Source organism: Psittacula echo, assembly GCF_963264785.1.
Source record: "Psittacula echo genome assembly, chromosome: 21".
In the NCBI taxonomy this organism is placed as follows: domain Eukaryota; kingdom Metazoa; phylum Chordata; class Aves; order Psittaciformes; family Psittacidae; genus Psittacula; species Psittacula echo.
Genome location: NC_137757.1, coordinates 1,440,844 through 1,461,523, shown reverse-complemented (window position 1 = coordinate 1,461,523; position 20,680 = coordinate 1,440,844). Strand labels below are relative to the sequence as shown.

General features: G+C 52.2%; 1 protein-coding gene across 12 annotated transcripts in view; it reads left to right on the top strand.

The window, feature by feature from the left end:
* The window catches only part of PHACTR4 (phosphatase and actin regulator 4), a 59,969-nt gene extending 45,189 nt beyond the window's left edge, over nucleotides 1-14,780 (top strand). For 10 of the 12 annotated variants that reach the window (XM_080632610.1, XM_080632613.1, XM_080632617.1 and 7 more), the window contains 12 exons: nucleotides 1,096-1,681; nucleotides 2,265-2,488; nucleotides 2,894-3,044; nucleotides 3,657-3,712; nucleotides 4,566-4,627; nucleotides 5,380-5,517; nucleotides 6,184-6,260; nucleotides 6,792-8,156; nucleotides 9,094-9,136; nucleotides 9,731-9,773; nucleotides 10,155-10,194; nucleotides 10,839-11,306. In XM_080632610.1, coding sequence (XP_080488736.1) covers nucleotides 1,096-1,681; nucleotides 2,265-2,488; nucleotides 2,894-3,044; nucleotides 3,657-3,712; nucleotides 4,566-4,627; nucleotides 5,380-5,517; nucleotides 6,184-6,260; nucleotides 6,792-6,807 — 1,310 coding nt within the window. In that variant the 3' untranslated portion in view covers nucleotides 6,808-8,156; nucleotides 9,094-9,136; nucleotides 9,731-9,773; nucleotides 10,155-10,194; nucleotides 10,839-11,306. Of the gene's footprint in view, nucleotides 1-1,095; nucleotides 1,682-2,264; nucleotides 2,489-2,893; nucleotides 3,045-3,656; nucleotides 3,713-4,565; nucleotides 4,628-5,379; nucleotides 5,518-6,183; nucleotides 6,261-6,791; nucleotides 8,157-9,093; nucleotides 9,137-9,730; nucleotides 9,774-10,154; nucleotides 10,195-10,838; nucleotides 11,307-13,626 lie in introns of those variants that run through there. The other 2 variants (XM_080632620.1, XM_080632621.1) reach the window with 2 other exon arrangements.
* Nucleotides 14,781-20,680: the final 5,900 nt, after the last annotated feature.

Below are 20,680 nucleotides of genomic sequence, written 5' to 3'. Positions count from 1 at the left end.
AGTGGATGAGAGCTGAGGGCACTCGGTGTTTTGCACAATCTTGCCCTTAATCTACAAGGGGGAGGTCTGAAAATGCCAAGCATCCCAAAAATGCACCCACCTCTCTGCAGCTCTGCAGCCTTATCTCTGTCCCACTCCCCGCTCGCTCGCAGCACCCTCTTGTGGTGTCTGAGGCTGCAGATTCTTCCCAGCTCTGTGCTGGGGCCTCACCACTGTGCAACCATCACAGGTGAAATGTGCAGGAAATCCTCTTCAAGCAGGTGGGCAAAACCTTTCCAAGCCCAAGAGGCTGTTGACAGAGAAATGTTGAAGGCTGTAACCTCCTAAAGTAAGAGCAGTCTTCACTGGAGTCACTTCCCTAGGAGCCAAGGGGTGTTTGAGATTGCCTGCTGCAGGCAGCTTCCATGATACCCCTCAGTCTCCATTTCTCCCTCTGTCCTCCATCACACACCAGATGAACTCTCTTGGGTATATGTGGAAGTTTGCAGTTGCAGAGAGATTTCTTTGGGGCTTAAGGAGAAGAGTACAGAGAGCAGAAACCTCACCCTGAAACAGGCAGCAAGGTGTCCTTGGGCTGGGGCTGGCAGATGAATGGGAATGGGAAGAGCATGTTGCTGCTGGCAGTCCTGCTGACTTTGGCCTTTGAGTAAAAAGTGTTTCATGTGCAAGGGAGCTGTTAACATGACTGGAGTCTGGGGTGTCCTGGATGTCTCGCATTCCTTTGCAAACTGATGCTGTAAATATAGCCATAAAGTGCCCTACATACCTGCATTCCTTGGCTGAGGAGCAGTGCTGGTCTGGGTGAGCTCCATCTGCTGTCACTGGAAGGCTGGTGCTTTTTCTCCTTCTCCAAAGCAACAGGATGCACAGGCCTCTCCCAGCTGGCTTGTTTCTGGCTCCTCTTCCAAGTCTTACCTTTGCTGCAGGAAGGACAAACTAGAGGCTTGCAACCTGGTTGTTTCTGGCACTGTGTTCTAGCAGAGAAGCAGTATGGTCCAAGGCTCTGAGTGCTTTGCTGTGCTTATTCCACACTGGTGAAGGATGTCTGGGAAATGGCCTGTTAAATATAGTGGCTCTTATGGTTTTTCTTTGCAGCTGAGCTTTCTCAAGCAATGAACAGTGGTACAAGCTTGCCCAAGCCTTCCCCTCCTCTCCCACCGAAAAGAGGCCTCCTGCCTGCCACCACCATGCCAGAGGCAGCTATCGCCTCCAAGCCCCTGAACGACAGGACAGTGGCAACGAACCGCCCTGCACTGACACCGATGCAGGTCACCTCTGCCTACCCACCACCATCACCTTCACCACCACTGCCCACACACATCCCCCCTGAACCTCCACGTATGCCCTTGCCTGCCTCCACCCCTGTGCTGGACCCTCCACGCTCCCTGGACCTGCCCAAAGAGACTCCTCCTCCTCCTCCTGAAGAGTTCAGGTCCTTGGAAGCAGTGAAGAGGACGGCAGAGCAAGGGTTTGGTGACCCTCACGTGCTGCCTCGCCTGCCCCCAATCCCACTGCACATCCGGATCCAGCAGGCTCTGGCCAGCCCTCTGCCTGTCACCCCCCCTGCAGAGGGCTCACACAGGGCTCACTCGCTGCTCTTTGAGAATGATGGCTTTGGAGAAGATAATGGCACCCTGGGCAGGACGAGGTCCCTGCCTGTCACCATCGAGATGCTGAAAGTGTGAGTACAGGCAGGAAACATCACCCTGCATGGGGGTCACGCTGGTGGTGACCCACATCACATCCCTGCTCTGTGGGGCTGTGATGGTGAGGAGGGATGTGGGCAGGGCTGGTTTCTTCTCTGGCTTCTTGCAACAGCCTAGAAACCATTTTGCCTGTTGGAATCTGTGTTTCGGGCTCGTGGGGGCCAGTGCATCTTCCCAATGGAATTAACCCTTGTTCTGGGAGTTTATTGCTCCCAAAGGGAAATGGGTTCCAGAGCACAAATGCAGGCTGATGCCAGGATTCCAGGGCTGGCCTCTCTTTAGTTGCATCAAGACAAAACAAGGGCCTGGATTCCATGCATTTGTGGCCTTGCTTAGCCTTTTATTTTGCAAAACAGAAGTGGGAGAAGAACTGTCTTGTGTTACAACAGAGCTGAACCTGCAAGTCCCAAAGATTGGGGGATGAGGGGACTGTCTGGTTCTCCAGAGGACCTGCCTCTGTGTTTCCTCTCCCTGCACTTTGGAGAGAGAGAATGGTGCAGGATCCTGGGGTGGCATCTCTGGGTGTGTGTTGAGATGTAATAGTGTGCTTCTCGTTAGTCCAGATGATGAGGAAGAGGAAGAAGATGACCAGGAAGAGGAGCAGAATTTGGGTTCTCATGTGTATATTGGAGAGGTGCCATCTGTCACAGTCATCCCCAAACTGGTACCCCAGGTTCTGCCAGAGGAGCAGGAAGGAGATGAAGGGATGAGCGACTCTGACTCGGAGGGGCCCATCCTGTACAAAGATGATGAGGATGAGGAAGAAGATGAAAGCCATAACAGTAAGGGTTTGACACTGCAGCTGCCTTTTTATCTCTGCTGAGCTCATGTCTGCTGGACTGAGATGTGGAATCAAAGAGCTGGTTCTCACAGTGCTTCAAAGCAGCTGCTCTGGGTTTCATGATGTACCACATGTCCCCTTCCTCACTTTTTCCAAGGCTTTAGAGCCAATCCTGTATCACCAGCTCATCTGCTGTGATGCACCCCTCCAGTTGCAGATGGCTTGTGCTGTCCCACCCCTTCAGGTGAGCATGTGGGCATCAGGCAGGAATGCTGGCAGTGACCAGCTCTGGAGCTGGAGTGCAGAGTATGGAAAGTCAGCTTCAGGGGAGAGGGCACATGGCTGCTATTGCTGTGCTCAGGCACTGCAGGCTTCAGTCCCATCCCATTGCTCTTCCTCCCCACAGGCACGCTGGCTAACAAAGTGAAGAGGAAAGACACGCTGGCTATAAAGCTGGGGAACACAACCACAGCACAGGAGGAGAAGATTGTCTTCCCTCGGAAGAGCAAGGAAGAGTGGAATGAAATCCGGCATCAGATTGGGACGACGCTGATCAGGTATGAAGGATGGAGGAGGGTGTTTGGTTTGAGCTGTTGGCATGGTGCAGGGGGGTTGGAACTTGATGATCTTAAGGTCCTTTCCAACCCTAACTATTCTATGATTCTGTGGTGTGTGGGGGGTGGGATTGGACAAAGCTGTTGCTTTATCCAAGCAGCCTGTGCTGGAATGTGATGGGTGGTTGGGCACTGCTGCTGGATCAGGGCTGGGAGGCTCTTCCTCCTCAGTTATGGAAGCTGGAAGTTCCTTCTGGAGCTGGGCAATATCCCCTGACTTTCCAGAGGTTAGATGGACTGGGAGGGGAGAATCTTGAGGACTACAGGAGCATCGCTGTCATAAAATAAGATGGTGTAGAAAGATGTGGGTAGGTGCAAGCTGAGTGCTGATGTTAGGTGGTGGATTAAGCTGGGGCTGCTGATGGTCCAGGCTGCGCTGCCTGCTCCTCTGAGCTTTCCAGAGGCACTTCCCAAACCTGTGCCTGTGGGTTTGAGTGGGAAACAGTGGTCTCCACTGGTGAATGAGGAGGCTGAAGAGGCTTTCCAGTGCACCAAAACCAAGCAGTTGTGGTCTTCATCCCCTCCTGATGATGCACTTGTCATGCTTCTCTTTAGGCGACTAAGTCAGAGACCGACAGCAGAGGAACTGGAGCAGAGGAACATACTTCAGCGTGAGTAATGCTTCTCCAGTGGTCCTGAGGAATAAAAGAGATTTGCCTTTAACATCTTAGCCCTGGTGTACCTGGAATCTGCTTGAAAGGCAGTGAGGGAGGATTGTGCTTTTATGTTGCTATAGTAAAGCAGTTCCCCAGTGCTTTGATACCATCAGAAACCAGTTCTAGCTTAAATTCAGACCTTAGCAGTGGTATTGAGCAATACAGTTCAAAGCATCACATTCTAGAAAGTCTCCATGTCCCATGCCTAACACCTCAGGGGAAAGCCTGTGAACTGGTTAAGACTCTGATGTTACCCATCAGGACTGTGAAAGGTGTTTTTGTTTGGGCTGTGCTTGAATTTGTGGTCCAGACATTACAGCATTGTATTGCAGGGTCCAAAAAGCAGCAGTTCATTGCTCAGGCAGTGGTGTTTCTCTTGGCCATACCTTGCTCTGCAAAAGCTTTAAATAAACATCTGAAGGAAAGGGAAATGTCAGTTCAGGAAGTTTCCATTTACAATATTTATCTGTGCTGTTATTCTCTTTCAACTATTAGTAGAATAGCTTTGGAGGGAGCAGTCTGCAGTGTAGCTTGGCTGTATTTTGACAGTACAGCCATTAACACAGGGCTGGAGAGAATGACTCAGTTCTGATGTGGAAGGACCCATATTGCCACTGTCAGTCAGGGGGTGTTGAGTTGGACTCTGCTCTCTACCTGTACTGAGCACAGATACACTACAGCGGGCTTTCGGGCATGGAGCTAATCCAATGTAGCTCAACGCTCTCCTTGTTTCAAGTCCAGAAAGTGCTTTTCAAAGCCTCTGATGCTTACAGGGAAGATGTATCATTTATGTTTTTCTCCTTGGCAGCGAAGAATGAAGCTGACCGTCAGGCTGAGAAGCGGGAGATCAAGCGCAGGCTCACCAGAAAGGTACTGCTGGCCCCCGTGCTGTGAGCACCATCTGGCAGAGCTGGCAGGGCTGGTGGTGGCCATGAGCATGGTGTAGGTTCCTTGCTGGGGGGAAGTCACGGGGCTCTTGTGTAAGTGTCCCCAGTGCCCTCAGGCTGCAGTGGCTTTGGAATGTGGAGCTGTCACCAATGGTGAGCCATTGACACTGCAGCCACGATTGTCAGGGATTGATCTGACAAGTGAGATGAGAACTAAACTGGGTACCTGGCACTGGAAGGGTTTGCTGGGGTCCTGGCTGTTCTAACACAGGTCTTCAGTGGCCAAGACTCACACCAGCTTCCTCAAAATCCATTTCTATAAAGTAACAGCTGAGCAGAGCAAGAGCTGCTTTTAGCATCCAAGTTACTTGGGGCTGTTCTTTGTGGGTGAGAAGAACTTTCCAAGGGCTTGTGGGTGTGAAATGTGAGTGTTGCCATTGCTGCAGTGGGGAATGGGTGGCATACAGGGCTCTCACCCTGTTCCCAAAGCCCCTGGTGTCATTTTCTCCTTAGCAATGTGGCCTCGGTTCTGCCCTTACAATCTAAGCGAGATGACACTTGCTGTAGGAGGGTTTGTTTGTTCCCTTGCAGGCTGCAAGCAGGACCTAGCACTGCTGTGCTTCAGGCCCAGGGAGGGAACTGGGCTTAGTTTTGCTGGGAATGCTGAGTCCTGAACTGCTTTGTGGACAAGGCACAAAGTCACTTTCTTTGTTCTTTGCTTTTGTTGGTGTTCAGCTTAGCCAAAGGCCTACAGTGGCAGAGCTGCAGGCCAGGAAGATCCTGAGGTTTAATGAATATGTGGAAGTAACAGATGCTCAAGACTATGACCGGCGAGCAGACAAGCCATGGACAAAGCTAACACCAGCCGACAAGGTAACAGGAGTCTCCTGTCCCTAGGTGTGAAGAGGGGAGTTAGATCCAGGTGTTCCACGCAAAAGAGCAGCGGCCGAGGAGATCTGCTCTCTTCCTTTTGCTTCCGCTCTTCATCCACACCAAGCATCACCAGTGTCCCTTCACTCATGTGTGCTGTACCCAGCCCTGCTTCATGCCCCATCCGTGGTGCTGTGGAGTCCACATGGGCATGGTCCACGTGCAGCATGGCCTCTGCCTCAGCTTCCCAGGGATACAAGAGGATGCAAGGTGCAGATCTTGGTCAGAGGAGTGATGTTCCTTGCAGGCCTAGGCATGAAGCTGGCAAGGAAATCATCTCTTCTTGTCTTCCCCAGCCACTTGTGGGGACTGCACAGCCATGGGTGTGGAGGAGGTTGGGCAGATGAAGCTCAGCCTGGTGTGAATGGACTGCAAATGCTGGGGTGGCTGCTGTAGGCTGAGCTCCTTCTTTTACCAAAGGAGGTGTAGGGCTCAGCTCTGCATTATCAAAACTGCTCCTAAGTCCGTACCACTGGAAGGTGATCAGCCCCAAGCTGGGGTGTTGGAGGTACAGCACCTTCCTGCCATGTGTGAGCTCACTTCAGATGGGAGAGAGGGTAACAGATGTATGGGTTAGCAGGAGATAAAAGGATCTCTCCCTCTTTGTAGGCTGCCATCCGGAAGGAGCTGAATGAGTTTAAGAGCTGTGAAATGGAAGTCCATGAGGACAGCAAGCAGTTCACAAGGTGAGTAAGAACACCTTCCTCACTTATCTTCTGTCTCCTTGGGGGGACTGTGATGTTAATGGCTTCAGTGAGGGCTAGGAGTTTAGACATAAATGAGTTGACTCTCTTTGGCCATCTGCAGTGCCTCGGTAACCATTTAACCTCAGTTCCAAGGATGACACTTGGATTCTTAAGGGAGACCTCATAGCAGCCTTGCAATACCTAAAGGGGCTACAAGAAACCTGGAGAGGGGCTTTGGACAAGGACCTGTAGGGACAAGAAAAGGAGAATGGCTTTAACCTGCCAGAGGGGAGATGGAGATGAGCTCTTAGGCAGAAGAGGGTGCTTGGACACAGGAATGGGTTGAACAGAGAAGCTGTGGCTGCCCCATCCCTGGCAGTGTTCAAGGCCAGGTTGGACACAGGGGCTTGGAGCAAGCTGCTCCAGTGGAAGGGGTCCCTGCCTGTGGCAGGGGTTGGAGCTGGATGAGCTTTAAGGTCCCTTCCAGCCCAAACCAGGCTGGGATTCGATGATTTTTCACTTGGCTTTCAGGTACCATCGACCATAACCTTCCAAGAAGGGAGCAAGAGACCCGAAGAGGACCTGGAAGTTCTCTGCATCCGTCTCCGAGGCAATACAGCGAGGGTGGAACCTCGGCTCTTCCACGATTTGCCTTGAAATCCTTATCCAGAAAAGGGCTTTCAGCCAGGGCAAGGGGAGTCCTGTCTGAACGTAGCATTTCACTGGAACAAACCCGTCTCACGTGCCATCAGGCTGGAACTGAACACTATACCTCGTGTTGCTCAGCAATACCCCTCTGCTCCGGGGCCAGCATCCCTGCCAGGGTGAACCAATGGGTTCATTCCCCAGCCCCACTTCTCAGCCAGACATCCTCCTTTTGGGAATGCAGTCCCTTCACTTCCCCCTCCTGACCAAGAGGAAGGGGGAAAAGGCAGCTCTAGTGGTAGAAAGCTGAGGAATGGCGAGTGGATGTGCTATAGGAAGCACATGTGTATATTAGCTGTGTACAGATTCCTGTGCAGATGCTGACCTGGCATGGGATTGGGAATGTTAATGGTTTTCCTTGTGTCTCTGTCGTGTCCTTCATGTCCACAATCACTACTGACCAACGGTTCATTGTCCTGGAAGGGAATTGTATAGAGATTAACATATGCTGCATCTTTTTGTACAAAAACCAAGACAACCCCCCCAGTTTAAATGTATAAACCATTCCCTCCCCTGCCATGATGTTAACACATTGTTTTGGGCTATCTAAGCTTGGTTAACAGATTCCGGAACCAGAAACTGATTGTTGCCTTCTAAAAACGTTTTATTGTGGGGAAACTGTAAGACGAATTGGTGCTTTTTAATGTGGTTTTAGTGTGTTTTCACCCAAATGAGGGTGAAATTTGCCTTTGCTCCTTTTTATCCCTTTGGAAACGTCATCATTTCACCATATGGATGGAAGAGAGAAGAGATTTAATAAGCATCATGTACAAAACCTAACCCATCTGTGAGGGAGGATGGAGGAGGAACTCCCCTTTGCCCCTCAGGCTGCCATTCCACCACAGGAGATACTCTCTTCCCCTCACAGCTCCCCCTGTACCGCACGCCTGTCGATCGAAATCACTGCATTGTCCATCGGCCTCCTCCTCCTCAACCGATTTTAATTATGGAATAAAAGTATTTTAGGAGTCTTTTATAAACCACTTTCCCCTTTGCGTTCGATAGGGAAGGAGCAGCAGGCACAGCGTGAGCCCCGCCATGGCGGCGCCTGCGCGCCGCGCATGCACCAACAGCCACACCTCCCCACCCTCTCCTCCCATGTGCGCATGCGCGTTTTGGCCACGCCCCTGGCGCCTTATAAATACAGCGGCGCGGCCACCCTCGGCCTCTTTCGGCGGGGAGCGGCGGTGGGTGAGTGTTTTGGGGCCGGGGCGTTGTGTCTTAATCCCTTTGCTTTAATCTCTTTGTTCCTTCTCCTTTCCGGGTGCTGTGGGGTTTCTATGACCGTAAAAGCCCCCGCTGCCTGCGGCTGCCTCCAGGAGCGCAGCGGCGCTAGGTGCCTGCTAGTGAGAGGCCTTCAGTGCGCGCCAGGCCCTGCTGATCCCTCCAAGAATCAGCTTAGAGCTCATACATTTTCATTATACTCCATGAAATGCCTACTCGGTTGTTGTTACTGCATTTGGTCATTTGGACAGAGAAAGTCGAGGCACAGGCGTTATGAGCTTTGTGAGTGATCTGGGGGAGAAATCAACCCATTCATTTAATCCCTTTATAGAGATCATTTTTTAGGCTTGATCAATAGGAGTTAATTAGTTTCATAGAATCATAGAATGGTTTGGGTTGGCAAAGACCTTAAAATCATCCAGTTCCAACCCCTTGCCATGGGCAGGGACACCTCACACTAAACCAGGTCACCCAAAGCTCTGTCTGACCTGGCCTTGAACACCGCCACGGATGGAGCACTCACAGCTTCCCTGGGCAACCCATTCCAGCACCTTCCAGGGCAGGGCGCGTGGCTGGGGCTGGAAGGTGTGTGTAAGCTTTTGACCCAACGTGGGCATCCGGAGAAGTCGCTCTCTCCAGGCTCTGCCCGTGTGGCGCATGGGAGCGTAGGCCTCCGGGCCCGTGACGTATGGTCCCGTTCCACGCCGTTGGAGAACAAGCTGGGCCTCGAGTCTGCAGCCTGCATATTCCTACTGCTTCTCTGAGCCCCTGGGCATTGACAGAGGAGATAAACCATGCAGGAAACAAGCCCCATGCTCCGCGTGGCTCGGGGGGTGCATGGCAGGGAGAGAAGGGGGAAAACATAACAGCAAACACTTAAAATACCATTTCTTTTTGTTTCCAGTTTTAAACTGAAGAAGTTTGAGAGTGAAGCACTGCTTTAGAAGGTAATTGTGATGTTGTTGGTTATGTTCCATGGTTCTCTTTAATAGCTCCAGCACATTTCAGATATCGACTGAGTGGCTTACGGAAACAATTGGCTTTGCTTCAAGTAGGTAATTTCTGATGCTTTGTAGAGTGGGTTGGAAGGTGATCTTAAACCCTGTCCAACCTGGCCTTGAACATAGCCGGGGATGGGGCGTTCACAACTTCCTTGAGCAACCCATTCCAATGCCTCAGCACCCTTACAGGGAAGAACTTCCCCTGTTTTTTAAGTTTGAACCCATTCCCCCTTGTCCTATTGCTACAGTCCCTGGTGAAGGGTCCAGTTTTGAATCCATGTTTGAAAGAAGACATCTGGTTCTGTTGCTGCAGTCTTCTTTATCTTGTAGCCTCTATAGGCAATGAAATACCAGTTTAAGAATCTTTGTAGCCCTAAGTCTCTAGACTCAGTGGGATTCAACCAATGGGTTGGAACTAGATGATCTTAAGGGCCTTTCCAACCCTAACTAGTCTGTTTTTGTGATGTAATTGAGCTTTAAGGGGACTCCGGGGGCTGCACTGCCTCAGCTGCTCCTCACCATCTTATCCTCTTCCCTAAGGTGCTGCTGATGCTGCCCCATCCTCTGCTAGGTGGCTCCTGATGTGAGTACCTGCTGTGGTGTGTGCCTGGGGAGCATGGCATGGTGGGTGGCTGGGGCTGGAAGGTGTGTGTAAGCTTTCGACCCAACGTGGGCATCCGGAGAAGTCGCTCTCTCCAGGCTCTGCCCGTGTGGCGCATGGGAGCGTAGGCCTCCGGGCCTGTGACGTATGGTCCCGTTCCACGCCGTTGGAGAACAAGCTGGGCCTCGAGTCTGCAGCCTGCATATTCCTACTGCTTCTCTGAGCCCCTGGGCATTGACAGAGGAGATAAACCATGCAGGAAACAAGCCCCATGCTCTGCATGGCCTTGGGGGTGCCTGGCAGGGGGAGAAGGGGGAACACATGAACAAACACTTAAAATGCATTTTCTTTCTTCATTTATAGTTCTAAACTGAAGTTTGAGAGTGAAGCACTGCTTTAGAAGGTAATTGTGATGTTGTTGTGCTGTTACATGGTTGTCTTTAATAGTTGATGTTTTAAATGAGCTTGAGCTAGCTGAGTGGCTTATAGAAATAATTGGGTTGGCTTAAAGTAGGTAATTTCTAATGCTGACTTTGTAGAGTGGGTTGGAAGGTGATCTTAAACCCTGTCCAACCTGGCCTTGAACACAGCCAGGGATGGGGCAGCCACAGCTTCTCTGGGCACCCTGTGCCAGCGCCTCAGCACCCTCACAGGGAAGAGCTTCTGCCTAAGAGCTCATCTCAGTCTCCCCCCTGGCAGGTTAAAGCCATTCCCCTTGGCCTGTCCCTGCAGGCCCTTGTCCAGCTTCCTTGTTGGCCTCTTGCGTTGCCCCAGAGCTGGATCAGGACTGCAGGAGGGATCTCCCCTGAGCACAACACGTGCAGGGAGCGTGTTTCTGAGCTGTCAGCACACACTGATGGGTTATGTTAAACTGTTCTCAACCAACACACCCCACAAGTCCTTCCCTTGGGGGTTTTCTGTTAATCCATTCTCTGCTGCCCAGTGCAGTGGAAGTGAATTGTATTTGTTCCTATGAGCTTGGGGCTTTGCTTTTGTGCTGCATGGAAATTGGGAAAGGAATGGAAACTCTTTTCTTCTCACTTGCAGATACTGGTGATGGATTGCACTGAGCTGCTAACAAAAAAGAATCCATGTGTCTTATGGGAGAAGGTGGGTATGTTGAGAACCAGACCAGATGATGGCTGAAGCTGAGTTCATGCAGTAGCCACAGGGAGAGTGGGATGGCAGCAGCAGAAGGGTGGCTGCCTCTGGTGGCCTCCCATAGCACATGCTTCGTGCTAGGGACTGCCCATTATATGGCTCCTGCTCTCTTGGAAGAGAAGGTGCAGGCAGGTTGTGTACCTGTAAGCGCAGGGCTCCTCTCTGTGGGCTAGGATCTGCAGACCAGCACCACCATCCACTGAGGGCTTGGGAGAGACTGCATTCAGCTCTCATGTGCGGAGGGGATGTCCAGGGAAGCTGATGCTGGACGGGTGGATTCTGTGATGTGGGCTGGGCAACAAGTTGTGCATCCACATAACGTGTAATAAAGGCCTTAAAATGGTGACTTGTAAACCTGTATCTGGCTGCAGTAAAGAACTGAATAAACATTAGTGATTGGTGTGCATTTCTGTGTGAGGGATTTCCGTGGCAAGTCCCAGCATGTGGAAGAAATCCCAGATGTTCCTGTTGGTGCTTCCCAATTGGAGTTGGTTGGGATTCCTGTGTGCTACAGACTGTCCACAGCAGTGGTGCAGAACCCCTTACAGGATGGTTGGGCTGGGTTAGGAGCAGGGGACACCTTTAATTTTGGGTCTAAGCTTTATATCCGCCATGAAGGGCAAATGAAGACTTGAAGGCCACAGCTGGGACAAACCCTGTGGTCAGCACTGCCCTAAGTGCAATACACACACCCAAATGGTTAAAAGCTTCTTGCTTTACCATTAAGGTAATTGTATATTAATTACAACAGTTGGACTCTTGAGGAGTCTGCAACACCCTAAACTCAAGTTGTGAGGGTGGATGTGATGCTGATTTTGGAACAGGTGGAATCTTTGAACCTTCCTTTGGATGTTTCATGGCTCAAACTGCTGAATACAGTAGGAATGTCAGTCCCAATTACAATTGCCATGGTAATGGCTGGTTCAGTACCAGGAATCTAGGGGCCTGGACAGTGTTTGACCCTTCTGAAGAGTCCATTTGGGTCAAATGTGGTTAACAACCTGGTTGCTCTTCAGACCCTGCCAGCTGAAGGCCAAGGGGCTCATCAGGATTGCTGTGGCGGCACTGGTCTATGGGTGCTCCCGCTCCTAACAAAGCCCTTTAGTATTGTGAGCAAGGAGCGAGAGCAATGCTGATGGCATCATTACAGAGCTCTGTGTGTGTAGAAGATGCCCAGTGCCAGCTTTCTGTGCTGTGCAGTGGTGCCAACAACATGGCAATCCACCCTTGGAGTGGCACCTAAAGCTCCATCTTTTTACTGCCCCTCCATTGACTTGGTACTCGCATGTCCCTGAGCACACGTCCCAGAGTGCCAGTGTCCAACGCCTGCTTCGACACCCAAGGTGCCAGGACACAGGAAGCTGGTGCTGGCATCAGCAGCGCATGGTGAGCTCTGCAGCAGTGCCACCACCATGGCAATGGTTCAGTAAACATCGAACAGCAGCAGCACAAAAGATCACAAGGCTTAAGAGCTACGAAAGACCAAATAAACCCCAGAGCCCTCACCCTGGTGAAGGCCCGGAGCTAAATGAAGCCCTGTGCCTCATATACCCCAGGTAAGGCCCACAGTGCCCTGGGGCAGAAGTGGGAAAAGGGATGAGAGGGGCAGGATGAGCAATAGCTGCTTTACTGTTTAATGTCTGTAGCGCACAGAGGGTCGAAGACAAAATGAGCATTTAATAAAGCTCAAACACGAGCACTTTCTCCAGGGCTACACCTGCTGCCTCAGCACTGTGATAGGAAGGTAAAGACTCTGCTCTGTATGGTCCAAGATACAACAACACGAGTGTGCTTCTACCCCATACAAGAGCCCAGCACCGGTCTCTTGTCCTGGCAGGTCAAGTGGAGCTTTAGGTGGCAGACAAGGGTGGATCTCCGCGTTGGTGGCACCGTTCCAGGGGTCTCCTTAACGTGTAGGAATTAAGCAGACATTTCCATCAGTCCTCATGAACCCCCCTGTACCGTTTTGGGTGGGCTTCAGCTCCAGAACGCGCAGCGAGCTGCGTGGGCTCTGTTACCCTCACCGGGCACCAGGAGGGTCTCTGGAGCCGTTGGTTGTTCTGAGAGGGTCGGGCTTGCAGGAGGCATGCAGGGAGCTGGGTTCACTCCATTGCATGTGCCTGAGGTGACACACAGGAGAGTGCTCGCAGGGTCACTGCTGTGAGCGGAGCCAGCCTGGGCAGGGCTGCTATTGCCAGGAGTGCCGCTGCCGCATGGCTGTTGTCATCCCTGGTTTTCACATGAATCAATGGAGACCCAGGGAGAAAACAAGCACAAGGAGCCAAAAAATAGCCTCGTATCCTGTGCTGAGCCCTGGGCTTCTGCTGGTTTCACTCAGTGCCTCTTTGAGGTGATGGCTGAGGGTACCTCCTTTCTCCTCGCCCTATGTCCAGGCCCTAATGGCCTGCAAGTGCAACCTGCACTTGAGGTTTTGTGCCTTCAGGGGACTCCTCGTGTGCTTGGCCCATCTGTGCAGTGCTAAAAGGGGAAAAAGCCTATGGAAGCAAAGCCTCCAGAATTGTTGCCCCCAACCCCTTTCCCTCTGCCCATTAATTAACAAAATGGGAATCTGTAGCATTGTGAGCGTATGGGGTGAGCACGAATGAAAAGGGGAATCAAGTGAAACCATTTTCTGCCTGGTCAGCTGGTTTTTTGGTGTTGGTTTCATTTGCAGATGTCAGAATTGGGATGGGGGCGATAACGTAGCATCTGGACAGTAAAACGGGCAAAGATGGACCAATCAGATGGAATTAATTGCAGCACCAAAGGCTGGATGTGGAAATAACACCGTGTTCAAGAGTATGCCTGATCTGCCAGGTCCACGCAACCCCGAATCAACCCCCTTGTGATAAGGGAGCCTCACATTACCCCTCACTCACCATACCCCCTATGTGAACCCATTACAGTCCCCTCGCACTGGAGCAGCTCTGGTTGGGGTGGAGCCAAGGCACGGAGCAGCCCATAGAGCAGTCTCCCTGTTAGAGATGAGCCCTGGACGTGGAGCACTCGTAGCAGATGCCATGGTTGAACTTTCTGCTTCACTTGTTAGGGAGCTGGTTCCTGGGTCACCGCAGAGTTGCTGTCCGGGGGGCCTTTACACTGATGGAGTCTTAGGTGGGTGGGTAAAGGGAGGATACCCGCGCTGGTGGCACGGGTGCGGAGGGCACCCTGTGTGGAACGTGCCCAGCTCTTTGCTTTTGCCCTAGCACCTCAGGTTGAGTGTAACGGGTGGGAACCCAGCTGAGGGGCGATTCCCTCTCATGGCAGAACCACAACGGAGGCTGCTGTTTGCCACCGCGTACTCGGCAGAGGACACCGGGGGCTGCTCGCGGGGGCTGCCGCAGGCAGCAGAGCGGCGCGGAGCAGTTCCAGACTTGGCCGCACCGGGGCGCCCGGGCAGCGCTCTCAGAGCGGACGCCACTGAGCTCATGGGAAGCTGCAGGGTCCGGCGAGCAGAGACCGGGCAAGAAGCCGGCTCCTCTGATAAGGGAATGAAATCGGGACCCTGCCGTGGGCATGGGAGAAGCCTCCCCCATGGCGGATCCACAGCGCAGGAACTTTCCCAGCATCGGCTGCAATGGGGCTTCCCAGCTGAACTGTGGCCCCGAGGCTGCTTCGGTGGGGACTGGTGATGAGTTCCTTCTTAATCTCTGTTCTCTATTGATTGATGCATTCCTAACTGTCCTCTGCACTTTACTTACACACCAGTATATCGGATTTGCTTTATTGTACTTATTCACTATATATCTATATTTACCTAATTCACATTAGTGAGCCTGCTTTAGTCTGCTTGTTGGCTTTCCCGTGCTTGGTTAATAAATTGCACGATAGAACCAATGTGTGCGGTCAATGTGTGTGGTCACTGTGTGTGGTCACTGTGTGCGGTCAATGTGTGTGGTCACTGTGTGCGGTCACTGTGTGCGGTCAATGTGTGTGGTCACTGTGTGTGCGGTCACTGTGTGTGTGGTCACTGTGTGTGATCACTGTGTGTGCTCACTGTGTGTGTGGTCACTGTGTGTGCTCACTGTGTGTGTGGTCACTGTGTGTGTGGTCACTGTGTGTGTGGTCACTGTGTGTGGTCACTGTGTGTGATCACTGTGTGTGCTCACTGTGTGTGTGGTCACTGTGTGTGCGGTCACTGTGTGTGGTCACTGTGTGTGGTCACTGTGTGTGTGGTCACTGTGTGTGGTCACTGTGTGTGGTCACTGTGTGTGTGGTCACTGTGTGTGGTCACTGTGTGTGATCACTGTGTGTGCTCACTGTGTGTGTGGTCACTGTGTGTGCTCACTGTGTGTGTGGTCACTGTGTGTGTGGTCACTGTGTGTGTGGTCACTGTGTGTGGTCACTGTGTGTGATCACTGTGTGTGCTCACTGTGTGTGTGGTCACTGTGTGTGCGGTCACTGTGTGTGGTCACTGTGTGTGGTCACTGTGTGTGTGGTCACTGTGTGTGGTCACTGTGTGTGGTCACTGTGTGTGTGGTCACTGTGTGTGTGGTCACTGTGTGTGGTCACTGTGTGTGGTCACTGTGTGTGTGGTCACTGTGTGTGGTCACTGTGTGTGTGGTCACTGTGTGTGATCACTGTGTGTGGTCACTGTGTGTGTGGTCACTGTGTGTGCGGTCACTGTGTGTGGTCACTGTGTGTGTGGTCACTGTGTGTGTGGTCACTGTGTGTGGTCACTGTGTGTGTGGTCACTGTGTGTGTGGTCACTGTGTGTGTGGTCACTGTGTGTGGTCACTGTGTGTGATCACTGTGTGTGGTCACTGTGTGTGTGGTCACTGTGTGTGCGGTCACTGTGTGTGGTCACTGTGTGTGTGGTCACTGTGTGTGTGGTCACTGTGTGCGGTCAATGTGTGCGGTCACTGTGTGTGTGGTCACTGTGTGTGTGGTCACTGTGTGTGCGGTCACTGTGTGTGGTCACTGTGTGTGCGGTCACTGTGTGTGCGGTCACTGTCTGTGTGGTCAATGTGTGTGTGGTCACTGTGTGTGGTCACTGTGTGTGTGGTCACTGTGTGTGGTCACTGTGTGTGGTCAATGTGTATGGTCACTGTGTGTGTAGTCACTGTGTGTGGTCACTGTGTGTGGTCACTGTGTGCGGTCACTGTGTGTGTGGTCACTGTGTGTGGTCACTGTGTGTGGTCACTGTGTGCGGTCACTGTGTGTGTGGTCACTGTGTGTGTGGTCACTGTGTGTGTGGTCAGTGTGTCTGGTCACTGTGTGTGTGGTTACTGTGTGCGGTCACTGTGTGTGTGGTCACTGTGTGTGCGGACACTCTGTGTGGTCACTGTGTGTGTGGTCACTGTGTGTGGTCACTGTGTGTGTGGTCAATGTGTGTGGTCACTGTGTGTGGTCACTGTGTTTGTGGTCACTGTGAGTGTGGTCACTGTGTGTGGTCACTGTGTGTGTGGCCACTGTGTGTGGTCACTGTGTGTGTGGTTACTGTGTGTGGTCACTGTGTGTGGTCACTGTGTGTGTGGTCACTGTGTGTGGTCACTGTGTGTGTGGTTACTGTGTGTGGTCACTGTGTGTGGTCACTGTGTGTGGTCACTGTGTGTGGTCACTGTGTGTGGTCACTGTGTGTGTGGTCACTGAGTGTGGTCACTGTGTGTGTGGTTACTGTGTGTGGTCACTGTGTGTGTGGTCACTGTGTGTGTGGTCACTGTGTTTGTGGTCACTGTGTGTGGTCACTGTGTGTGTGGTCACTGTGTGTGGTCAATGTGTGTGTGGTAACTGCGTGTGTGTGGTCACTGTGTGTGCGGTCACTGTGTGTGGTCACTGTGTGTGTGGTCACTGTGTGTGTGGTCAATGTTTGTGGTTACTGTGTGTGGTCACTGTGTTTGGTCACTGTGTGTGTGGTCACTGTGTGTGTGGTCACTGTGTGTGTGGTCACTGTGTGTGGTCACTGTGTGTGTGGTCACAGAGTGTGGTCACTGTGTGTGTGGTTACTGTGTGTGGTCACTGTGTATGTGGTCACTGTGTGTGGTCACTATGTGTGGTCACTGTGTGTGGTTACTGTGTGTGGTCACTGTGAGTGTGGTCACTGTGTGTGGTCACTGTGTGTGTGGTCACTATGTGTGGTCACTGTGTGTGGTCACTGTGTGTGTGGTTACTGTGTGTGGTCACTGTGTGTGTGGTCACTGTGTGTGTGGTCAATGTGTGTGTGGTCACTGTGTGTGGTCACTGTGTGTGTGGTCACCGTGTGTGTGGTCACTGTGTGTGTGGTCACTGTGTGTGGTCACTTTGTGTGTGGTCACTGAGTGTGGTCACTGTGTGTGTGGTTACTGTGTGTGGTCACTGTGTGTGTGGTCACTGTGTGTGGTTACTGTGTGTGGTCACTGTGAGTGTGGTCACTGTGTGTGGTCACTGTGTGTGGTCACTGAGTGTGGTCACTGTGTGTGTGGTTACTGTGTGTGGTCACTGTGTGTGTGGTCACTGTGTGGGGTCACTGTGTGTGTGGTCACCGTGTGTGTGGTCACTGTGTGTGGTCACTGTGTGTGTGGTTACTGTGTGTGGTCACTGTGTGTGTGGTCACTGTGTGTGGTCACTGTGTGTGTGGTCACTGTGTGTGTGGTCACTATGTGTGGTCACTGTGTGTGTGGTCACTGTGTGTGGTCACTGTGTGTGGTCACTGTGTGTGGTCACTGTGTGTGTGGTCACTGTCTGTGCGGTCTCTGTGTGTGGTCACTGTGTGTGTGGTCACTGTGTGTGGTCACTGTGTGTGTGGTCACTGTGTGTGGTCACTGTGTGTGTGGTCACCGTGTGTATGGTCACTGTGTGTGTGGTTACTGTGTGGGGTCACTGTGTGTGGTCACCGTGTGTGTGGTCACTGTGTGTGGTCACTGTGTGTGTGGTTACTGTGTGTGGTCACTGTGTGTGTGGTCACTGTGTGTGTGGTCACTGTGTTTGTGGTCACTGTGTTTGTGGTCACTGTGTGTGGTCACTGCGTGTGTGTGGTCACTGTGTGTGTGGTCACTGTGTGTGTGGTCACTGTGTGTGTGGTCAATGTTTGTGGTTACTGTGTGTGGTCACTGTGTTTGGTCACTGTGTGTGTGGTCACTGTGTGTGTGGTCACTGTGTGTGTGGTCACTGTGTGTGGTCACTGTGTGTGTGGTTACTGTGTGTGGTCACTGTGTGTGTGGTCACTGTGTGTGTGGTCACTTTGTGTGGTCACTGTGTGTGTGGTCACTGTGTGTGTGGTCACTGAGTGTGGTCACTGTGTGTGTGGTTACTGTGTGTGGTCACTGTGTGTGTGGTCACTGTGTGTGGTCACTGTGTGTGGTTACTGTGTGTGGTCACTGTGAGTGTAGTCACTGTGTGTGGTCACTGTGTGTGTGGTCACTGTGTGTGGTCACTGTGTGTGGTCACTGTGTGTGTGGTTACTGTGTGTCGTCACTGTGTGTGTGGTCACTGTGTGTGTGGTCACTGTGTGTGCGGTCACTGTGTGTGGTCACTGTGTGTGTGGTCACTGTGTGTGGTCACTGTGTGTGTGGTTACTGTGTGTGGTCACTGTGTGTGTGGTCACTGTGTGTGTGGTCACTATGTGTGTCACTGTGTGTGGTCACTGTGTGTGTGGTCACTGTGTGTGGTCACTGTGTGTGGTCACTGTGTGTGTGGTCACTGTGAGTGTGGTCACTGTGTGTGGTCACTGTGTGTGTGGTCACTGTGTGTGGTCACTGAGTGTGGTCACTGTGTGTGTGGTCACTGTGTGTGTGGTCACTGTGTGTGTGGTCACTGTGTGTGTGGTCACTGTGTGTGGTCACTGTGTGTGTGGTCACTGTGTGTGTGGTCACTATGTGTGTCACTGTGTGTGGTCACTGTGTGTGTGGTCACTGTGAGTGTGGTCACTGTGTGTGGTCACTGTGTGTGTGGTCACTGTGTTTGGTCACTGTGTGTGTGGTCACTGTGTGTGTGGTCACTGTGTGTGTGGTCACTGTGTGTGGTCACTGTGAGTGTGGTCACTGTGTGTGGTCACTGTGTGTGTGGTCACTGTGTGTGGTCACTGAGTGTGGTCACTGTGTGTGTGGTCACTGTGTGTGTGGTCACTGTGTGTGGTCACTGTGTGTGGTCACTGCGTGTGCGGTCACTGTGTGTGCGGTCACTGTGTGTGGTCACTGTGTCTGTGGTCACTGTGTGTGTGGTCACTGTGTGTGTGGTCACTGTGTTTGGTCACTGTGTGCGGTCACTGTGTGTGTGGTCACTGTGTGTGGTCACTGTGTGTGTGGTCACTGTGTGTGTGGTCACTGTGTGTGGTCACTGTGTGTGTGGTTACTCTGTGTGGTCACACTCTGTAGTCACTGTGTGTGTGGTCAATTTGTGTGTGCGGTCACAGTGTGCGGTCACTGTGTGTGGTCACTGTGTGTGTGGTCACTGTGTGTGTGGTCACTTTGTGTGGTCACTGTGTGTGTGGTCACTGTGTGTGTAGTCACTGTGTGTGTGGTCACTGTGTGTGGTCACTGTGTGTGTGGTTACTCTGTGTGGTCACACTGTGTAGTCACTGTGTGTGTGGTCAACTTGTGTGTGCGGTCACTGTGTATGGTCACTGTGTGTGTGGTCACTGTGTGTGTGGTCACTGTGTGTGTGGTCACTGTGTGTGGTCACTGTGTGTGGTCACTGTGTGTGTGGTCACTGTGTATGTGGTCACTGTGTGTGGTCACTGTGTTTGGTCACTGTGTGCGGTCACTGTGTGCGGTCACTGTGTGTGGTCACTGTGTGTGGTCACTGTGTGTGTGGTCACTGTGTGTGGTCAATGTGTGTGTGGTCACTGTGTGTGATCACTGTGTGTGTGGTCACTGTGTGTGGTCACTGTGTGTGGTCACTGTGTGTGGTCACTGTGTGTGTGGTTACTGTGTGTGTGGTTACTGTGTGTGGTCACTGTGTGTGTGGTCAGTGTGTGTGTGGTCACTGTGTGTGTGGTCACTGTGTGTGGTCACTGTGTGTGGTCACTGTGTGTGTGGTCACCGTGTGTGTGGTCACTGTGTGTGGTCACTGTGTGTGTGGTTACTGTGTGTGGTCACTGTGTGTGTGGTCACTGTGTGTGGTCACTGTGTGTGTGGTCACTGTGTGTGTGGTCACTATGTGTGGTCACTGTGTGTGTGGTCACTGTGTGTGGTCACTGTGTGTGGTCACTGTGTGTGGTCACTGTGTGTGTGGTCACTGTGCGGTCACTGTGTGTGGTCACTGTGTGTGGTCACTGTCTGTGCGGTCACTGTGTGTGGTCACTGTGTGTGTGGTCACTGTTTGTGGTCACTGTGTGTGTGGTCACTGTGTGTGGTCAATGTGTGTGTAGTTACTGTGTGTGGTCACTGTGTGTGTGGTCACTGTGTGTGGTCACTGTGTGTGTGGTCTCTGTGTGTGTGGTCACTGTGTGTATGCTCACTGTGTGTGGTCACTGTGTGTGGTCACTGTGTGTGTGGTCACTGTGTCTGTGGTCACTGTGTGTGGTCTCTGTGTGTAGTCACTGTGTGTGGTCACTGTGTGTGGTCACTGTGTGTGTGTTCACTGTGTGCGGTCACTGTGTGTGTGGTCACTGTGTGTGTGGTCACTGTGTGTGGTCACTGTGTGTGGTCACTGTCTGTGCGGTCACTGTGTGTGGTCACTGTGTGTGGTCACTGTGTGTGTTGTCACTGTTTGTGGTCACTGTGTGTGTGGTCACTGTGTGTGGTCACTGTGTGTGTTGTCACTGTTTGTGGTCACTGTGTGTGTTGTCACTGTTTGTGGTCAATGTGTGT